At 35.1% G+C, this 19461-nt stretch overlaps 1 protein-coding gene across 1 annotated transcript in view; it reads right to left on the reverse strand.

Moving 5' to 3' along the window:
* LOC136030066 (neprilysin-2-like) overlaps window positions 1–19461 on the reverse strand; it is an 83990-nt gene that overhangs the window by 35437 nt on the left and 29092 nt on the right. Inside the window, exons 4-5 of the mRNA XM_065708692.1 lie at window positions 12342–12587; window positions 2642–2853 (exon numbers count right to left, since the gene is read on the reverse strand). Of these exons, the coding sequence (XP_065564764.1) occupies window positions 2642–2853; window positions 12342–12587 (458 nt within the window). The remainder of the gene's footprint in view (window positions 1–2641; window positions 2854–12341; window positions 12588–19461) is intronic.

The raw sequence follows: 19461 nt of genomic DNA on the forward strand, positions 1-19461 counted from the left end.
AAGACGGCTAACCATAGCATAGAAGAATACACATTTTCTGAATCCAATAGAATTCAGTATCTACTTCTGACTCTTTTCTTTTCCTAAAGTCAAAAGTAAACTGAAAAACGTTGAAAAGGGAACTTATCACATCATTCGTAGAGACAGCACATGTGTATGCTAGCAAAACATACCTTCTTTGTATAGCTAAGATTAAAAGGCTCTTTAAACAGCAGTTTACGAAGTCATTCAATCCAACCTCTTAAAGGAGGAACACATTACAATAAACTTCACATCTATCCACAAAAACGTTACTCTGTTGCATTTTCACGAATATCGCACAATTATATGTGGATTATGAATACAGCAAGTGCTAGGTGTGGTGAAGAAATTGAATGCTATACTTAAGTGAAGCAGCTCAGGGTAATTGAACATGGAACTCTGGATTCCATGAATCATTCTTTATTTTGTCTCATAGGTCCTACCACGGAATAGAGGCATAATTTATCTCGATTAGATGTGGAGTATGCACTTTCCCATGATCCATCATGACATTATTCATAGTGGTTTTGTATGGTGTAAAGCTAGGTATATTTACATCAGGTGTGAAGTTAAGCAGAACCATTCAAACAATAAAAAAAAAAAACAATGTTCAACAACAGGTCGTGTGATTCGGAGCTTGAGCATTGCGGGGAGGCTAAAATAATACCTGATGCAGGTCCTTGGATACATATATACACTACCCGTTATAAATAAACATACTAATTTTTATTTTTTCCTGATGTTTTTCAAAAAAATGTATTTTGACTGTCACAATCGTAGTGCCCACGGAAAAATATCATTTTACATGCTTCTTCAACCAATAAAAAAAATTTTCAGACTTACACTTGAAGATAAAACATAATTACGCTCTCTAGCGCCAACACTGCACCATTGCGTCATTCTTCAACTTTAAGACGTACTTTTTCACTATTGATCAAAAAAAGTGAATACGGAAAGGATATTTTTTGGCACTACAATATATGGAATCTTTAAATAGCAATTTTTATATTTATTATGCTGAAGTTGGTAAAATTCAAGAAGATAAAAAGAACTTTGTGGAAAAGACTTCGAAGCTAGAAGACTTTCAAATCAAGTCCTCGCCATTAAAATGTTTATATTTCTCTAATGTACGTTTGAGGTTTAAACTAAGGAAGGAAATGCGACATTTACAGGTTGTTAGGGCTTTTGTCTACAGATCTGAAAATAGCATGCTAAAGTTTTCTCTTTTAATATTGGTTTCCCTCCCCTCCTGGAAACACTAAAATGATATAGAAAATTCATTTGTTGTGTTTTTACCCCACTTCCCCTGAAAATCCTCTGGCTCCTCTAAAGGTTGGTCGAAGGACCTCTATATATGTTGTTGCTCTTGGAGGTTAAACGATTATTTCTTTCCTTTCTATTTGCTTTCAGGGAGTTTTTTTATGAAAAATATCTAATTGATTGAACTGGACCATGGAATTCAAACTGTTAATATACTGCTAATATATGAGTTTTTTTTCTTGTCTATCAGGAGGCTTCCTATATTGGACTAATCCCTACCACATAAGTACAACACACTTTGTAGGTGGTCACTGCCCAAAAAGAATGGTCTGTGAATACTGTCCCACAATATCCAGTTATCACCATTTGCTATAATATCCATTAAATGCTCCTGTTTTTGCCCCTTTCAATGGCTATCCTCTCTTCTCCGTGTAAAAATACTTTCAGACACTTGATCGGAAACTCAAGCAATGTAGCTCAACTATAGCAATAAAGGGTAATGAAGATCAACAGGATTGAAGTGTGATTGAACATATGACATGTTCATCTTCACTTAGAGAACAACTTAGAAAACCGTTTTTGGCATTTATCCCACAAATGTCAATATATACTTTATGTCAAAAATAATGTCAAAGTAATGTCAAAAATACTTTCAGACACTTGATCGGAAACTCAAGCAATGTAGCTCAACTATAGCAATGAAGGTTAATGAAGATCATCAACATGATTGAACATACGACATGTTCATCTTCACTTAGAGAACAACTTAGAAAACAGTTTTTGGCATTTATCCCACAAATGTCAATATATACTTTATGTCAAAAATAATGTCAAAATAATGTCAAAAATACTTTCAGACACTTGATCGGAAACTCAAGCAATGTAGCTCAACTATAGCAATGAAGGGTAATGAAGATCAACATGATTGAAGCGTGATTGAACATACGACATGTTCATCTTCACTTAGAGAACAACTTAGAAAACGGTTTTTGGCATTTATCCCGCAAATGTCAATATGTCAAACGGGATCTTCAGATGTCACAGTGACATTATGTATTTGAATGTCGAGAACGTCTTCTTGATTTGACGATTCAGGAGTATTATACATTTAAGTATAAGGCTAGTCAAATTGTTTTTGAAAAATTACAGAGCATTCAGAACTTTTTCTTATTAATGTTTCACGACATTAATCATTAATTTCCGCGGATTTATCTATGATTTTACGAGTTGTTGTGATTTTAAGAGATCAAGAAGTGATACAAATAAAAACTTTGGGGATTGCCCTGGGTTTTGAAAGACTAAATAATACGTATTTTAGAGTATAAAAATAACTTGAAAAAAAATCAGGAATATAACTTACATCAATAACTCTCCATGTTGAATTTTTCAAGTCTGTTGTTACTGAAAAATCAATGAAGTAATCCACTGAATATCCTACTTTTCTATACTGGTAGACTGATTCATACCACACAAAACTTGACTCGTCCCAGCTATCCCCTTCAAGCACTGGCCAGCCGCCAAGCTCCTTAATAATTGCTTTCATAGGCTCAAGACCTCTTTCTTCAATCAAATCTGAAATATACACATTCGTGGATAAGTGAAATGTTTCAAAAATAAATTGGCCAAAAAATGGATAAAACTAAAAGTAAAATCAGCAAAAAGTGCAATCAAATTCAGAGGCTATTTTTTTGGTACCAATAAAGATTATTTCTTTTATAACCTTTAGCATATATTTTTTGTCGCTATATTTTTATATATCCACTTTTAGCTTTCGTTGTTTTTATAATTTCTTATTTATTCGTATTTTCTTTGTCTTGTTTTTTTCTTTAATTTTGGACATTGAAGGCGACTTAGTTGTTATTTGACTGAAATGTTACTCTTCAATTGATTTTCCCTTACCTTCAGGCATGTTATTCTTTTTTTTTTCTTAATCAGACTGCTTTGTGACAAGAAAACTTTGCATATATAAAATCGCCCCAATAAAATTGTACCTTGGGACGATTCTACCAAAGGATGATCGCCCCGATGAAATGCTGTATCCATGGAAAATAAAAACAGCTGGAGAAATAGTTCGCAAATTAAATAATAAAGCCCTAACTGTTTACAAAATATATGATTGTGCAAGTTTCTAATTAACAAATTCAAACAATCAGACATCATTTTCACTGTCGTTGGTAATTCAAGTCAATTTTAATGTGGGTTTTGGAGAACCTAATTTTTTCTAGGGAAACTCGGGAGTACACTGATGGTGGAAGCATTGCGTCCGTTTTACAAACAGCTGTTCTCTAAAATAATTCGAAAACTATAAACGCTTCTTAAATTTTTTTTTCGCCCTCCTGAAAATGTATAGAATAAAACACAGCCTTTTGAATGGGCACAGCGCAGCTAAGAGAATCTCCACGTCCCTATAGGCGGATATAAGTTCTATTTGACATTAAAAAGTTGAATTTTTGTTTTGTGCCGTTCTCAAATGTCGACATTATATTTCGCTGAAAAAGGAATTATTTAGGAATTATTAAATTTTGCACATTAATCATGTGTTTGGATAACATTACGGTCGTGGTATCCAGGCCACGCAAATTAGGGCTCATTAACTATCAATAATAGTCAACCAAAACCACAAATTGTTCTTTGACATGCTTTAATGACTCTAGGTTGGTAAATTTTGATTTTCTTACAAACAACCGGTTCATGAATTTCAATATGCTGGAACGAGTGTATTTTTTTTTTTTTTTTTTTTTAATTTAAACATAAAGTATAAGATCACTATGAACATGTGTGCATCTACCGTCAATCCAGCTATTACGTTGGTCCTTTTCTACGTCCGAGGTACTTCTATAATGAGCTATCATGATTCAGCAACTTAAATGGCTAGGATATGTTCTGGGGATCGACCGTTGAAGACCAATTATAAAAATAACCTACAATATTTGAGGATTTCTTGGGAGGTTGAGAGAGCCCAGGTATAGAAAGGGTAAAACTGAAAATGTTTTGCCACTGTGTCGACCTCAGGTATCTATGAAAGTTGCAGCAGTAGCAGTCTCTTTCTGGTCAAACCCGCCTCTCCGCAGAATGTATAGTATAGAATCATCATCAGATTAGAGACGGCCGCTTAGGCACATAAAAAACACACTTTTAAAAATTTACTAGATGTTTTCCAAAGAAATTGCCTACGGATTGTTCTGGGTACCGGGTGACTGACCGTATTTCAAACAGTAGGTTGTACGAAAAATGTGGTTTAATCCCGCTTTCTAGGGCTATAACGAAAGAAAGGTTGAGATGGCTAGGCCATGTTTTGCGGATGAAGGATGATAGATTGCCAAAGATTGTCCTTTTTGGCCAACCGTCTGGGGCTAAACGGAAAGCAGGTCATCCTTGTCTGGGTTGGGAGGATATCATAAATAAATACAGATTTAAAGGAAATGGGAACTTCCTGGGAGGGTGTAAAGAAGGAGGCCTTGAATAAATTAGGTTGGAGGAGGAGCGTGCGTAGCTGCGTTGGCCTCAGACGGCTTAGTGCTGCAGTGAGTTATTAGTAGTAGTTGTAGTAGTATGTGTGCCCTCATGAGATCTATCGTGGGAAGGGAGCTCCTGGTGATCATTTGTTACTACTGCTTCTACCGAGATGGTTTAAAGATTTTACTTCTCACAATATCGACAATCTTTGACTGTTTTAAACAATATTGATTCGACATTCATAAGACAAATGAAGAGAAAGGCTGAATACAAATGTTTAAAAAATTAAATCTAAAGAAAACTGTCCAGCAATAGCACTAGTTCCTTAAGGCAAGGACTTTCCATGGACCCTTTAAGAGGCGGCTAACTTCAAAGCACTGAGACAAGGTCTTTGCAGCTCAACAAGGAGAAATAACTAGATATTTTTCTTGGAGGTATATATAGCTTGCTTCTAGAAAAGCTGAAGGATCTAAGGTTCAAATACTACCACAAAGAAATCCACAATGGGGGGTCATACGGGCAAATGTCCCTCATCCCCAAGATTAGCAAAAATAAACAAACAGAAAAATCTTCTGGAATAACATATGTTTCGTACTTTCGAGGCTGTGTCCAGGGTGGTCAGCGAATGTACCCCTCCCCCTCCCAAATGTTTGTCACACTCGCAAAAAACGTAACAAAATCGAATAGAAACAAATTTTTGATGCGTTTTTAAAGTCCCTCCCCCCTGAAAAAATTATTTTGTAAATCCCTACGAAAAAAATCCTGGATACAGCCCTGGATACTTTTTTGACGAAAGTGTCTTTTTCATATTCTAAGTGACCTATCTCTGGAGAAACAAAGAAATTCAAGGTCAAAGATTGTATCCAGAAGGAGGGGGAGGTAAGAATGGTCAAATATCCCTTCTCCGCTAGAAGAATAAAGTAAGCAAACTGAAAAACATATAGAGGAAGAAATATTCGACGCTTCTTTGGCATAGACATTTTTCATTTTCTAAATAATCTACTCTACAAGACAAAAAAGAAATTAGTTTCTAAGAGTATATCACCCGCAGAAGGTTGTATTAACTCAGCAGTTACCCACTCATCCCTAAGAAATAAAAATGTGAATATAAACATAAGCGGTGCAAGAAATATGTAAAACTTTTCTGACAAATAACATTTTTTTCAGGTTTATGCTACTCTATCCTCAAATATTCTTGTTGGATTATACCCTGCCCTTTCCCTCCATAAAAATAGCTACATATCTCGTTGTCGTATCGTCGCATAACCATACTTGGTGGCAAGTTTGTACTAGTTTTGATTTGCAGTGATATAATTGCGAATCTAGCTTAGGCTTAGCGACGAATAATGACAGCAATACTAATATCCAATATGTCCTATTTTTCTGTGTTGAAGTATCGGGTCACTAAGCATACCCTGTGCATAGAATCTTCATTACGAAAATGCGGTTTTTCATGTTCTTGAAGGACGAAATTTCGAAAAAAGTTTGTAAGCCCCACTGGAAAAGGCGAAAATTCGTGGAAATTCCGATGGAAATGTTTAAGGCAAAACCTTCAATCGTTAACGAAGAAGGAACATGGCAGCCTCAGGCAAGGGTCATAATTTGCTATGGGCCAGGGAGGACGCAACTGCTCCCCTCCACAGATCTGAGTTTGCCCCTATCTAGAGCTTAGCATCTTCAAAAATCCTGTCAGAACTTAGATAGGTCTCCATAATTCATGCGTCCAAGGAAACAGATTAATTTTCTTTAGTATAACTTTGCTTTTATAGTATGATACGGCCCAGTGTTCATTTTGCACTTGGTCATTTTGACTTGACCTGGGAATATTGACTCCAACTTTGCCCCCCCCCCAGATTTTAAACAAATTACATCCCTGCCTCAGATTGGTTAAAACTATAGCCGTTCTAGGTAGTAGCAGCAAGAAAAACCAATAGCAGATGATGGGATTCATAAGCAGATTAAAGATTATCGTCATGATTAAAGGTTTCCTAATCTCAACCTCACATACGGAAGTCGGTTTTAATGAGAAAGTAAAATATAAAAAGAAAACAGAAATAGTATGCTCTGATAAACCAAAGCAGAAAAATAAAAAGATAAAAAAGACAAAAACTTATACCTTAAACATGTCTTAAACTTTCTTAAAATACAAGTTTCCTTTTTCGCTTTTCAATATTCTGCTTTTCCATTGAAAAAGACTTACAGATTTCAAATCAAAATATTCGAGCTATATTTGCATTTTTCACCAATGTCAATAAAAGTTTGACAGTTTTTATATTTTCTTCTTTTCTTTTGTTTTTACTGCTGCTACAAACTAGGTACAGCGTTGAAGTACACCGAAAAACATTTTGTTTGAATTATGTTTCCGCCCGTCGTCCTGACTTAGTTTCGCAAGACGATACAGACAGCACAGTCCAAGACAGCATCCAGGTTTTAGCAACCCCAATTTGTTCTTGATCTGTAATAAAATTAAATAAAAAAACAAGTTTTTTTAAATGAAAGTAAGGAGCGACATTAAAACTTAAAACGAACAGAAATTACTCCGTATATGAAAGGGGCTTTTCCTCCTCGACACCCCGCTCCTTACGCTAAAGTTTTTTATTGTTTTAAAAAGTAGAGTTGCGAGAAAGAATCAAACTTTAGCGCAAGGAGCGGGGTGTCGAGGAGGAAAAGCCCCTTTCATATACGGAGTAATTTCTGTTCGTTTTAAGTTTTAATGTCGCCCCTTACTTTCATTTAAAAAAACTTGTTTTTTTATTTAATTTCTGAAAGTTTTTGAATTAATGCATGTCTGATTTTGGCTCTCCGTACATAAATTATAAAAATGAAATTTGCATATTAATTCTTTTTTTTGGCTAAATGGCTTTCTCTTAGTTTTGATCAGACGATTTTGAGAAATAAGGGGTGGGGAAGGAGGTCTAGTTGCCCTCCAATTTTTCGGTTACTTAAAAAGGCAACTAGATCTTTTATTTTTAACGAACGTTTTTATTAGTAAAAAAAAATACGTAACTTAAGAATTAACTTACGTAACAAACTTTTATATTCTTATATTTTTGATTATATATATGAGGGGGTTGGTCCCCTCGTTAATATCTCGCTCTTCACACTAAATCTTGTTTTATCTCAATTCTTTAAGAATGACCCCTGAATCAGAAAGGCCGTAGAATAAATAGTTGAAATTATTTAAAAAAAATTTAGCATAAAGAGCGAAGTATTTATCTCCTCCTAAATACCTCGCTCTTTATGCTAGAGTATTTTTAGAACCCCTCATATGCGTAATAATCTCTGTTCGTTTTAAGCTTTAATGCTTCTCCTTACTTTCAATTGAAAAAACTTTTTCATGTTTACATTTTCATTGTTTTTTTTATAGTAATGCTAGAAAGTCCTGCGCCCTTTTCATTGAATTTCTCTTCCCCCATGAAATATTCCTCCAAGGAAAGATCCTCCCATATAGCCCCCTCCCCTGAACCCCACACCCAAACCAAAAAAATCCCCCTGATAACGTCGGTACACTTCCGAGTAACCATTACTGTATGTAAACATTGGTCAAAGTTTGTAACTTGCAGCCCCTCCCCCAGGGACTGTGGGGGGTAAGTCAGCCCCAAAGACATAGTTATTATGGTTTTCGACTATTCGGAACAAAATGGCTATCTCAAAATTTTGATCCGTTGACTTTGGGGAAAAAATGAGCGTGGGAGGGGGCCTAGGTGCCATCCAATTTTTTTGGTCACTTAAAAAGGGCACTAGAACTTTTCATTTCCGTTAGAATGAGCCCTTTTGCAACACTCTAGGACCACTTGGTCGATACGATGACCCCTGGGAAAAAAAAACAAAACAAAAAAACAAATAAACACGCACCCGTGATTTGTCTTCTGGCAAAAAATACGAAATTCCTCATTTTTGTAGATTGGACCTTGAAATTTTTTCTATAGGGTTCTCTGATACGCTGAATGCGATGGTGTAATTTTCGTTAAGATCCTATGACTTTTAGGGGGTGTTACCCCCTATTTTCCAAAATAAGGCAAATTTTCTCAGGCTCGTAACTTTTGATGACAAAGACTAAATTTGATGAAACTTATATATTTAAAATCAGCATAAAAATCCGATTCTTTTGATATATCTTTTAGCATCAAAATTCCGTTTTTTAGAGTTTCGTTTACTATTGAGCCGGGTCGCTCCTTACTACAGTTCGTTACCACGAACTGTTTGATCGGTTTTATGTGTTCACTCGAAGATAATTAGCTTAGCTTGAGCGAGATAAAATGTTATGCAGGTATATTAAAATTAGATATTTAACATATTGAAGTGGTCAGGTTAGGTACTTAATTTAATACGTTCTGGGCAGCCTGCTTTCCATATTTCTCTGTTTGTTTTCCATAATTTCGTTACTAAAGTATTATATTTTCACCATGTTTTGGTATACTTCATCAGAATTATCCTAACTTCACTTCTCTGGCGTGGTCACTATAATACACAAGTACCGACTTTTTAATAGGGTATTTCGTCACATTTTTTAACCAATAAAATTTTAAGCGTGTCAGTAAGGGAAGCCGTTCAATAGCGAGTACCGCTCTCCTTTGGGATGTATGATTATTTTATCATTGTATTGAGTATAGTCAATAAATTTAAATTCAATTAACCCCGCCTATTTACACGTTGTTGTATTTGTTTTTGTTGCTATGTCGAATTTCAAGCAAGTAAAAAGACCAAAAACCTTTTGAGTCACTGTATCTTTTTCCAGTAAACTCTCTGTGGCCATTTTCAAACAGTTAGTGGTCACGAACTGTAGTAAGGAGCGACTCGGCTCAATAGTAAACGAAAATTTAAAAAATGGAATTTTGATACTAATAGATACATCAAAAGAATCAGATTTTTCTGCTACTTTTAAATATGTAAGTTTCATCACTGATGAGTTTTTTACTGTTTTAAAAAGTAGTTTTGATAAAAAGAGTCGAATTTTAGTGTAAAGAGCGGGGCGTTGAGGAGGGAACAACCCCTTTCATATACGGAGTAATTTCTGTTCGTTTTAAGTTTTATTGTCACTCCTTACTTTCAGTTAATAAAAAAAACTTTTCTTTTATTTAATTATCAAAAAATAATCACATTTCAATCTTTGTATTGGGTAATACAGGCCAAAACATGAATGAGACATTCTTGGTCTAAAATCTCAAACATTTGAACTAATGACTGGTAACTTGAATCTTGAGAATGAAACTGTCAATCACTCTTTTATTAACAAAAAATTATTCACGATTGAGTTGATTTCACCTTCAACAAAGAAAGAGCTATAATAATACTTAAACTTTTCAAAAGCATGCATAACAGCCATGTCATTGAAGTTGCGAAATAATTTAAAACTGGGAAGTACACATTAGTGATTTAGACACGATAGTGAAAGCTAATATTTAGTAGGAGTGTTTTGATACCCAGGGAACAATTGAATTCATAATAGAAAGCAAAGGAAGTAATGTGATGGATCTTAAAATACACGGCACTTGTGTATTATTCAGAACACACTCAATAAGTGAAGTTAGATTAGGTTAGGGTACGTTAGGTATCTTCTATCACTATGCGTTCCTTCTCGTAAGAGTATAAAGCCATGTTGAGTCAATTGACGTACTGTTTTGTTGTGGGCAATAACCCCTTATCCTGGAAAAATACAATTGCCTCTTTTTCAATTTTTGGCAAACCCTAAATCTTCATTTCAAAATCCATGTTCAGACGCTATCTTCTATCACTATGCTTATCAAACTAAATTGAGTATTGTCTTTGTGGCTATAAAACAGGATTTTCTCATAAAATATACCTGCATCGTAGTTTGTTTCACGAAAGAACCTAACTTCACTTATTCAGTGTGTTCTGAATAATACCCAAGTACCAAAAACACTAAACAAACTCCTAGTTAACAAATTACGAGTTCCTGATCAATGTTTTTCAGTTGTGAGGAGTGGATTCGGAGACAACACAATTTTTTAGTTTTGTTTCAATATTAGAATTCCAATGATTAATTATCTGCTATGGCGCTGACACTCAAGAAGTGAAGTTAGGTTAGTTCCAACGAAATATACCTAAACATGATGAAAATATAATTCTTTAGAAACAAATTTGCGCTAAATATTTGCACATTAGGGGGGGGGGGTAAAGTATAGTGGATCTGTATGCAAAATGTGTTAGGCACAAGTATTTTGCATATTATGAAGAAATCCATATTTTCTAACTTCAAACTGTCGAATACTTTACCCCCAACCGTCTAATATATAGCCCAAATTATATATTTCCCATTTACAGTGCGTCAATAGATGAATAACTTGAATCTCGGCGCTATAATCGATAAGTAGCAGAACTTTCAGTGCACTTAAATGAGCTTTTGCGTCTGCAATAAGCCTATCCACAGATTTATAATAAACAAAAGCCCTCACAAAAACCATTTTGCCGAGCCGAACTCTAAAGAATCCAGTGTAAAAAAAAGAGCTAGAAATAAATTTTAACCTACAAATGATCAATAATAGGTCTATAGCTGGTGAAGAATACAAGCGAATCGATAATTTATGACTATTCAAAAACGCTAAAAAAAGAAATAAAAGAAGAAACATTGTGACTGGCACAGTGCCAGACACCTGCTCCTCTGCTTACCAGCGATCTTAGTCTTTTAAAGGTTGCTTTTGTGCATTTAGAGAAAACTCGCTCTTAAGGTTTTTCATGCTGACATACAAAACATTCGCGTCAATCTTATACATTATTATGCAGTTTTACCAGCTATACGGCATAAGATAGCGCAGCCATAAAAGCGAAAATGCGCTGAAAACATTTTTTTTTTCTTTGCAAAGATAAGCCGAATGTGCAATTTGTCAAAACAAACTGCCTTTGGAAACAATGCGCTGATCTGAAGAATTACCTCATCTGATAACACTGCTAGCATATCATCAATAAGGAGAGGAAGAAGGAGGATATGTGAGTGGATTCCCTAAAATAGTTTGAAAGACACTGTCTGGATGAAGATTTAGGAAAAGAGAGAACATTCAAGAGTTTGGATATTTCGGGCAAATACAAACTTCTCCAAGTACCTTATCACTCCTTTCGAAGGTTTTGTTATAGATTAAAATTTATTACTCTCTATAGTATCTAAAATGTACTTGTTAAATACCCCTAAAACACTCAATAAGTTTGGTCTGTGCAATCGGAGAAAAACCGGCCTGTCTTTCGCATTCGGTGATTATCAGCTTAGCCTGAGCGAGAGAAACTACTTGTAAGTATATTTTAATTAAGTGTTTAATATATATATATATATATATATATATATATATATATATATATATATATATATATATATATATATATATATATATATATATATAGGTATTTCACATAATTCTTTCTTGGCGGACTCCTTGACATAATTTTCTTCTATAGTTTCCATAATTTTCTTCTATAGTTTCCATAATTTTGTTAATAAAGCATTACATTTTCATCATATTTTGGTATATTTCATTATGATTAACCTAACTAATCATTATACCTAACTTCACTTCTTTAGTGTTTTCGGGATATTTAACAAATACCTATCTATAATTTAATCACACAATTAAAAAAAGGAAAACAATACTCACTCTTATTCATGCAAGACTTGTACAAATTTTTAACTAGAGTGAATGGCTTTGGTTCATTGTCACTAGGTTTTTCCTGCAAGATTTGTCGTAGCTGAACTAGAAGCTTGTCACTTAATATGCTGAAAGTCGTCACTGCGGATCTATCATCTGGTATGGTCGTCCGTTTCTCAAAATTTCCACAGGCAAACTTGTAAAAGTCGTCACAAGGATCCACCGATTCATCCACGTTCATTAGTAGCTCAGCCGCTGAAAAAAAAAATTTCAATTTCACTGAGAATATGACAAAATATTACAAATACCAAGATACCGTTGTGTCAAAAAAAGAGGACTTGCACTTATATAGTTTTAGTGAAGAGATGAAACAAACTTTTAATTTTTTTTTCATTCAAGGATTTAAATTTGCAACAAAAACTAGCAGAAATTATGTACCAGTATGATGTGGCTTCAGTTTCGTACATAGGCAGAACTGTCAAAAGAGGGGGGATGGGGTAAAGTCTCCTGGTTTCGGACATGAAAGAGCCTCAGTGTCATTTTTTATGCAAAAATAGAGGTTATAAGTTTATTATTTTTATTTAATTTACCTTCGAAATATTTTTTTTTATAATTTTCTGCGACTTCTTTTATACTAAACAGAAAGTAAAAAAAATCAATATGAATTTATACAAGTTTTTGAGAAAACCTGTTTGGCCAGGGTACAACCAGTGAAATAAAAAAAATAAACAGTAGAGAAATTCCTACCGGCTTATTTCATCTCTAAAAACAGCGTCGAGTAGCCCCCTTTGTTTGCTGCATGAGGATATCCGAGACCAAAGCCGTATCTGACACCCTTTTGTAAAAATTAAATTAGAAAAAAAAACGTTTTTTCAACTGAAAGTAAAGAGTAATATTAAAACTTAAAATGAAAAGAAATTCTTACGCATACTAGGGGGGGGGGGTTGTCCCCTCCTAAACAGCTCACTCTTCACGCTAAATTTTTTCGACATTTGTAAAAAAGTTACTTATTGTTCTAATCAAACGACCCTTGTGTTTTAGGAGTTGTTTTCAAAGAATTGGGACAAAATTTAAACTTTAGCGTAAAGAGTGAGGTGTTGAGGAGGGGAAAAAACCCCTCGTATACGTAATGATTTCTGTTGGTTTTAAGTTTTAATATTGCTCATTACTTTTTAAGAAAAAAACTTATTTCTTTTTATTTAATTTTAGATCTTTTTTAAAATAACACCAGGAAATCTGGCTCCAACTTCACAGAAAAATCCCCCTCCCCACGGAAATATCATCTAGACAATTCAATCCTGGTGAAAATTTTCCCTGGACAATTACCCTCAACACCTTCACGTATGAAACTGAGAAAGTAAACAGAAAGCAATACACATAAAGAAATTCCGCATAGGAATTCTGGCAAATTCCCCCAGTATACAATATTCCCTGAAAAGTTTACCCCCTATAAAATTCCCTCTCCATGGACAATTTTCCCAGTGTAAAGTCACTCAGCAAAAAAATTGTCCTCCCCTACCCACCCGAAAAATGTATGCATACTCCCCAATAACCATTGCTATATGTAAACAATGGGCAAATTTTATAACTTAAAGACCTCTTCCAGAGGCTCTGGGTGGTCATGTTATCTCCAAAGACATAGTTATTAGGCCTTTCAACTATACTGAACAAAATTTTGTTCGGTTGAATTTTGAAAAACAGTTGAGTGGGAGGAAGCCTAAATGCCCTCCAATTTTTCGGTCACTTGAAAAGGGCACTATAACTTTTAATTTCCGTTAGAATGAGCCCTTTTCCAATGTTCCAGGTCCACTGGGTCGATACGATCACCCCTGGGAAAAAAAGAAGCAAACAAATTGCAGGTAGGAGCTTGAAACGTCTACAATAGGGTTCTCTGATGCGCTGAATCTGTTTTTGTGATTTTCATTAAGATTCTATGAATTTTAGAGGATGCTTTCCCCATTTTTCGAAAATCAGGCAAATTTTCTCAGGCTCGTAACCTTTGATGGGTAAGACTAGGCTTAAAAAACTTTTAAAATCAGCATAAAAATCCGATTCTTTTGGTATAACTATTGATATTAAAATTCTGTTTCATAGAATTATGGTTACTATTAAGCTGGGTCGCTCCTTCCTGGACGACCATTATATTTGCGCAGCTGGGTTGGCCTCAGGCGGCTTATTGCTGCAATGGGTTGTCAGAGTTTAATTTTTTATACTTTTTTCTCCTTCGTCAAATCCGCAAATTTCCTTATAGAACGTTCAGGCCTTAAGTTTTACCCATCAATAAAATAACGAAAATATCAAAAACCACCTTTGCCAATGTACCGACCAGGAAGAAAAACAGGGGACTGACTCCCTTTCTCTTTTCTGCACTGATATATTTCCAAATCGTTCAAAATTACAGAAGAATTTAATTGCATCCCCTGTGCGCAAGTCCAGGAGATGCCCCTCCCCTGAAAAAAGATTATAGCATTGTTATTTCTGCATTAAGTTTAAATTAAAAACGAGCAAAGATTAATTTGAAAAAAAAACATGGCACGCTTAATGCCGGTTCGGATCAAAAATAAGAGCTCTGAGTCACGAGGTCCTAATAAATGTCAAAATTCATTAAGATCCGATCACCCACTCGTAAGTTAAAATACCCCAGTTTTTCTAATTTTTCCTCTCCCTTCAACCCCCAGTTTTTCTAATTTTTCCTCTCCCTTCAACCCCCCAGATGGTCGAATCAGGGAAAACGACTTTATCAAGTCAATTTGCGCAGCTCCCTGACACACCTACCAATTTTCATCGTCCTAGCACGTCCAGAAGCACCAAACTTGCCAAAGCACTGAATCCCACCCCCTAAAACCCCCAAAGAGAGCGGATCCAGTCTGGTTACGTCAATCACGAATCTACGACATTTATAAGCGTTTTCCAAGATTTCTGGTTTTCCCCTCCAACTCCCCCCAATGTCAACAGATCTGGTCGGGATTTGAAATTAAGAGCTCTGAGACATGAGTTTCTTCTAAATATCAAATTTCATAAAGATCCGGTCACCCGTTCTTAAGTTAAAAATACCTCAGTTTTTCTAATTTTTCAAAATTAACAACCCGCAACTCCCCCAAAGAGAACGTTCCAATTATGTCAATCAAGTATCTATAACTTGTGCTTATTCTTCCCATCAAGTTTCATCCCGTCTCTCCACTCTAAGTGTTTTCCAAAGATTTCCGGTTTCCAAGATTTCCAGTTTCCCCCTCCAGCTCCCCCCAATGTCACTGGATCTGGTCGGGATTTAAAAGGAGAGTTCTAAAGCACAAGATCCTTCTAAATATCAAATTTCATTAAGATCTGATCTACCATCGGTAATTTACAAATATCTCATTTTTTCTAATTTTTCAGAATTACTCCCCCCCCCAACTCCACCAAAGAGAGCGGATACGGACCGGTTATGTCACTCACTTATCTTGGACTTGTGCGTATTCTTCTCACCAAGTTCCATCCTGATCTCTCCGCTTTAAGCGTTTTCTAAGATTTCCACCCCCCCCTCCATGACACTGGATCCGATCGGGATTTAAAATAAGAGCTCTGGGACACGATTTCCTTCCGAACATCAAATTTCATTAAGATCCGATCATTTTTTCGTAAGTTAAATATACTCATTTTTTTCAGAATTAACTCTCCCCCCCAAATCCCCCAAAGAGAGCGGATCCGTTCCGGTTATGTCAATCACGTATCTAGGACTTGTGATTATTTTTCCCACCAAGTTTCATCCCGATCCCTCGGCTCCAAGCATTTTCCAAGATTTTAGGTTTCCCCACCCAACTCCCCCCAATGTCACCTGATCCGGTCAGGACTTAAAATAAGAGCTCTGAGACACAATATCCTTCCCAACATCAAATTTCATTAAGATCCGATCACCCGTTCGTAAGTTAAAAGTACCTCCTTTTTTCTAATTTCTCCGATTTAACCGTCCCCCCACTCCCAGATTGTCGAATCGGGGAACGACAATTTCTAATTTAATTTGGTCTGGTTCATGATACGCCTACCAAATTTGATCGTTCTAGCTTACCTGGAAGTGCCTAAAGTAGCAAAACCGGTACAGACCGACAGACCGACAGAATTTGCGATCGCTATATGTCACTTGGTTAATACCAAGTGCCATGAAAATTAATCATGAAAATAAATATTATTTTAGTAACCGCTAAGTTATTCAGCAGCATACAAAAATAATGGATAGATTTATCAGGTAACATCTTGGAGCTATAGAATCAATACTGAGTAATCAATAGTGAGTAATATATCAACTTAAACTGTAAAAACAAGCTTTGCTGTTGGTCGAAATGAACAATAAATTAACCTAAATATGAAATCTGAAAATCGGGTTATTTCTATCTATAAAAAGGGAAATTTCAAGTTATGATGCAAATTCTAAAGCCATTCTATTGTCCTAATACTATCAAGATGGCTTCACTTCAGACTTGTCTACAAACTAATCCTGAAATGTCCTTTTCAGAACCAAACCGGGATTTAATCATTGGACCGGGCTCAATGTGAAGAAGGAATAAAAAATAACGAAAGAACAAAAATAACAATCCTAAAACGCCTATTTTTCAAAAGATGTCCTTAATCGGTCTACTTTTATTGCACATAAACTACTATATTGTTTTGTGTTTTCAGTAAAACGCTTGTTTCCTTTAATCATACAAACATAGGAAAATATTATCAGATTGTTTACTTGAACTAGTTTTATCAATAATGCTAGATAGACAGTGAAACAACAATTTTTATTACTTTCAAGTTTCAACCTCGCTCTTTACTTCCCTCAGAAAAAAAAACTTTTTTTTTTAAATTAATACTGGCTATAGACCCGTTTGCCTTCTCCAGATTTATTACCCGAATAATATATACGCAACGCCCTTGTCCTGGTCCTCGTTGTTTGCCGCTAAATCAGTTTGAAGAAAAAATTTCGGATACGGAAAAAAACACTAGGTATACATAGTTTGAGGTATATACTTGACCTTGAAAGGGAGTGATTGCTAAGTTCATTGGTACGCCTTATAGAATGATATAAATAAGTATTTTTGAACTTTTGTAGTAGTTATCAGAATTTATATTGTTTCCTTCTGGATAGTGGAAATGCTACACTAATGTAAGCAATTTCATCAAATTAATTGATGGGCAGTAAAAGCGCTACACAGATTATTGAAATAGAAGCTTCACCAAGGTTTAAAACTTAGAAAACCGGTTTGATTTAAATTTTAGATTATAATAGTATGAGATAGACAAACTGGTTTCGGGTAGTATTATTTTGGATACCGTTGTTTGCTGCAAAAAAGCGGATACAAACTGTACTCTATTTTAATAAAACAGCTCTGAAAACATATTTAATTCCTAAATCAAAAACAGATTGCATCATATTACAATTTGGGACACAAAGAACAAGGATGGAGGTCAAACTGTAACAGCCTCCCGTTATGTGAAACTTTCAGCGGTCAATTTGATGACTAAGATCAAAAAACAAACAATAGAAAAAAAAATGTAAAAGGAGATCCACTGTTGAATTTGATTTTGATGCAACAATCATTTGGCGAACACAATTATTTTTGTATAGTTAAGTTTGCTTTAGTGCTTCAAAGTGGAAATGGAAGGCTTCTAAAAGAAACTTAGTCAAATGGATTTCTAAGAAAAATTAACATTGCCCAATGGCAAAGAGGAGTTTTGTCATTTTATGTGTGTGTTAAGCCTAATCTGTTTGGTACTTGTGTATTATTCAGAACATACTCAATAAGTGAAGTTAGGTTCTTTCGTGAAGAGAACTACGATGCTGGTACATTTTATTAGAAAAACCGGTTTCATAGCCACAATTACAAAACTTAATTTAGTTTGCTACGCATAGTGATAGAGGATAGTGCCTGAATATGGATTTTCAAATGAAGGTTTGGGGTTTGCCAAAGACTGAAAAAGAGGCAATTATAGTTTTCCAGGATAAGGGGTTGTTGCCCACAACAAAACAGTGCGTCAATGGACACAACATGACTTTATACTCTTACGAGAAGGAACGTTACGTAATCTAACCTTACTTATGGAGTGTGTCCTGAATAATACACAAGTATCATCCTCTTTTTAGGGAACATCCTTATGACTATAATCTTTTTCCATCAGGCACTTCCACTTGAAAACTCAAAAAAGGACGTCCTAAGACTGGCTTCTCAAAAGATTAAATAAAACTAGAATTTTTAAAGTTTCGTCAATGAAACAAGGATCGTCTAAAAATTGCGGGCAGTATCAGAATACCCCCCATAATATGAAAAATTAAATCCTACTTTCTGTCACACTTAATTTTATTTGATCTAATATTATAGGGAACACTTATCCGTTATCCCCCCCTCAGAAATTTAAATTATGAGTACCACAATAATAAAATATGCAATCTTAAAAACGTCTCATGGTGGCTTCTAATAAATTGCTAAATTTTGTTTTCCAATGTATCCTAAATGAAAACGTGACACGTGTAAACATTTTCCATCTAACCTGGCAAATTGAAATGCTTATTACCCAACATTTCGTTTAAGCATGAACGCGCTCAGTAACGTCTAATATTTATAAGTAAACAATTGATTGCTAGGATTGAATCATGATATTACTTAGATACAACCAAAAAACTAATATTTATTAAATTACTCAAATTAAAATTCAGTTAAGCCAATTGAGTTTGAGAATTGCTAGGAATATTTCAAAGGAAACAACAAAGGAAAACAAACAGTGCGCCGATCGAATGCAGAATTTTTTTCTTACGTCAGCAGCCCTTTACCGCGGTGGCAATGAGACGTGGTCTAACTTTCAATAGCTTCAGCGCCTAGAATCTTATAAGTCATGAATCTAGAACGACACATGGAAGCTTTCTTCTTATCTATACAAGTGATCGAAGGACCATATTGTGATCAAATAAACATGCACAATCAAAATATAGAATTTATATCTTTAATCAGCTTTCAATTCTATTTGTGGCATTTAACGTTGATGTGCTTTTTGCGCCAATAAGCCTTAATTAAGCTGAACAATTCAAGCCCATATAGAATCCGAAATTGAGTGCAACGATGTGTCATTCATCAGACCATAATTTCCACGAGAAGTGCCACTCCTCAAGGTAATC

This window comes from Artemia franciscana, chromosome 8, assembly GCF_032884065.1.
Source record: "Artemia franciscana chromosome 8, ASM3288406v1, whole genome shotgun sequence".
Classification (NCBI taxonomy): Eukaryota; Metazoa; Arthropoda; class Branchiopoda; order Anostraca; family Artemiidae; genus Artemia; species Artemia franciscana.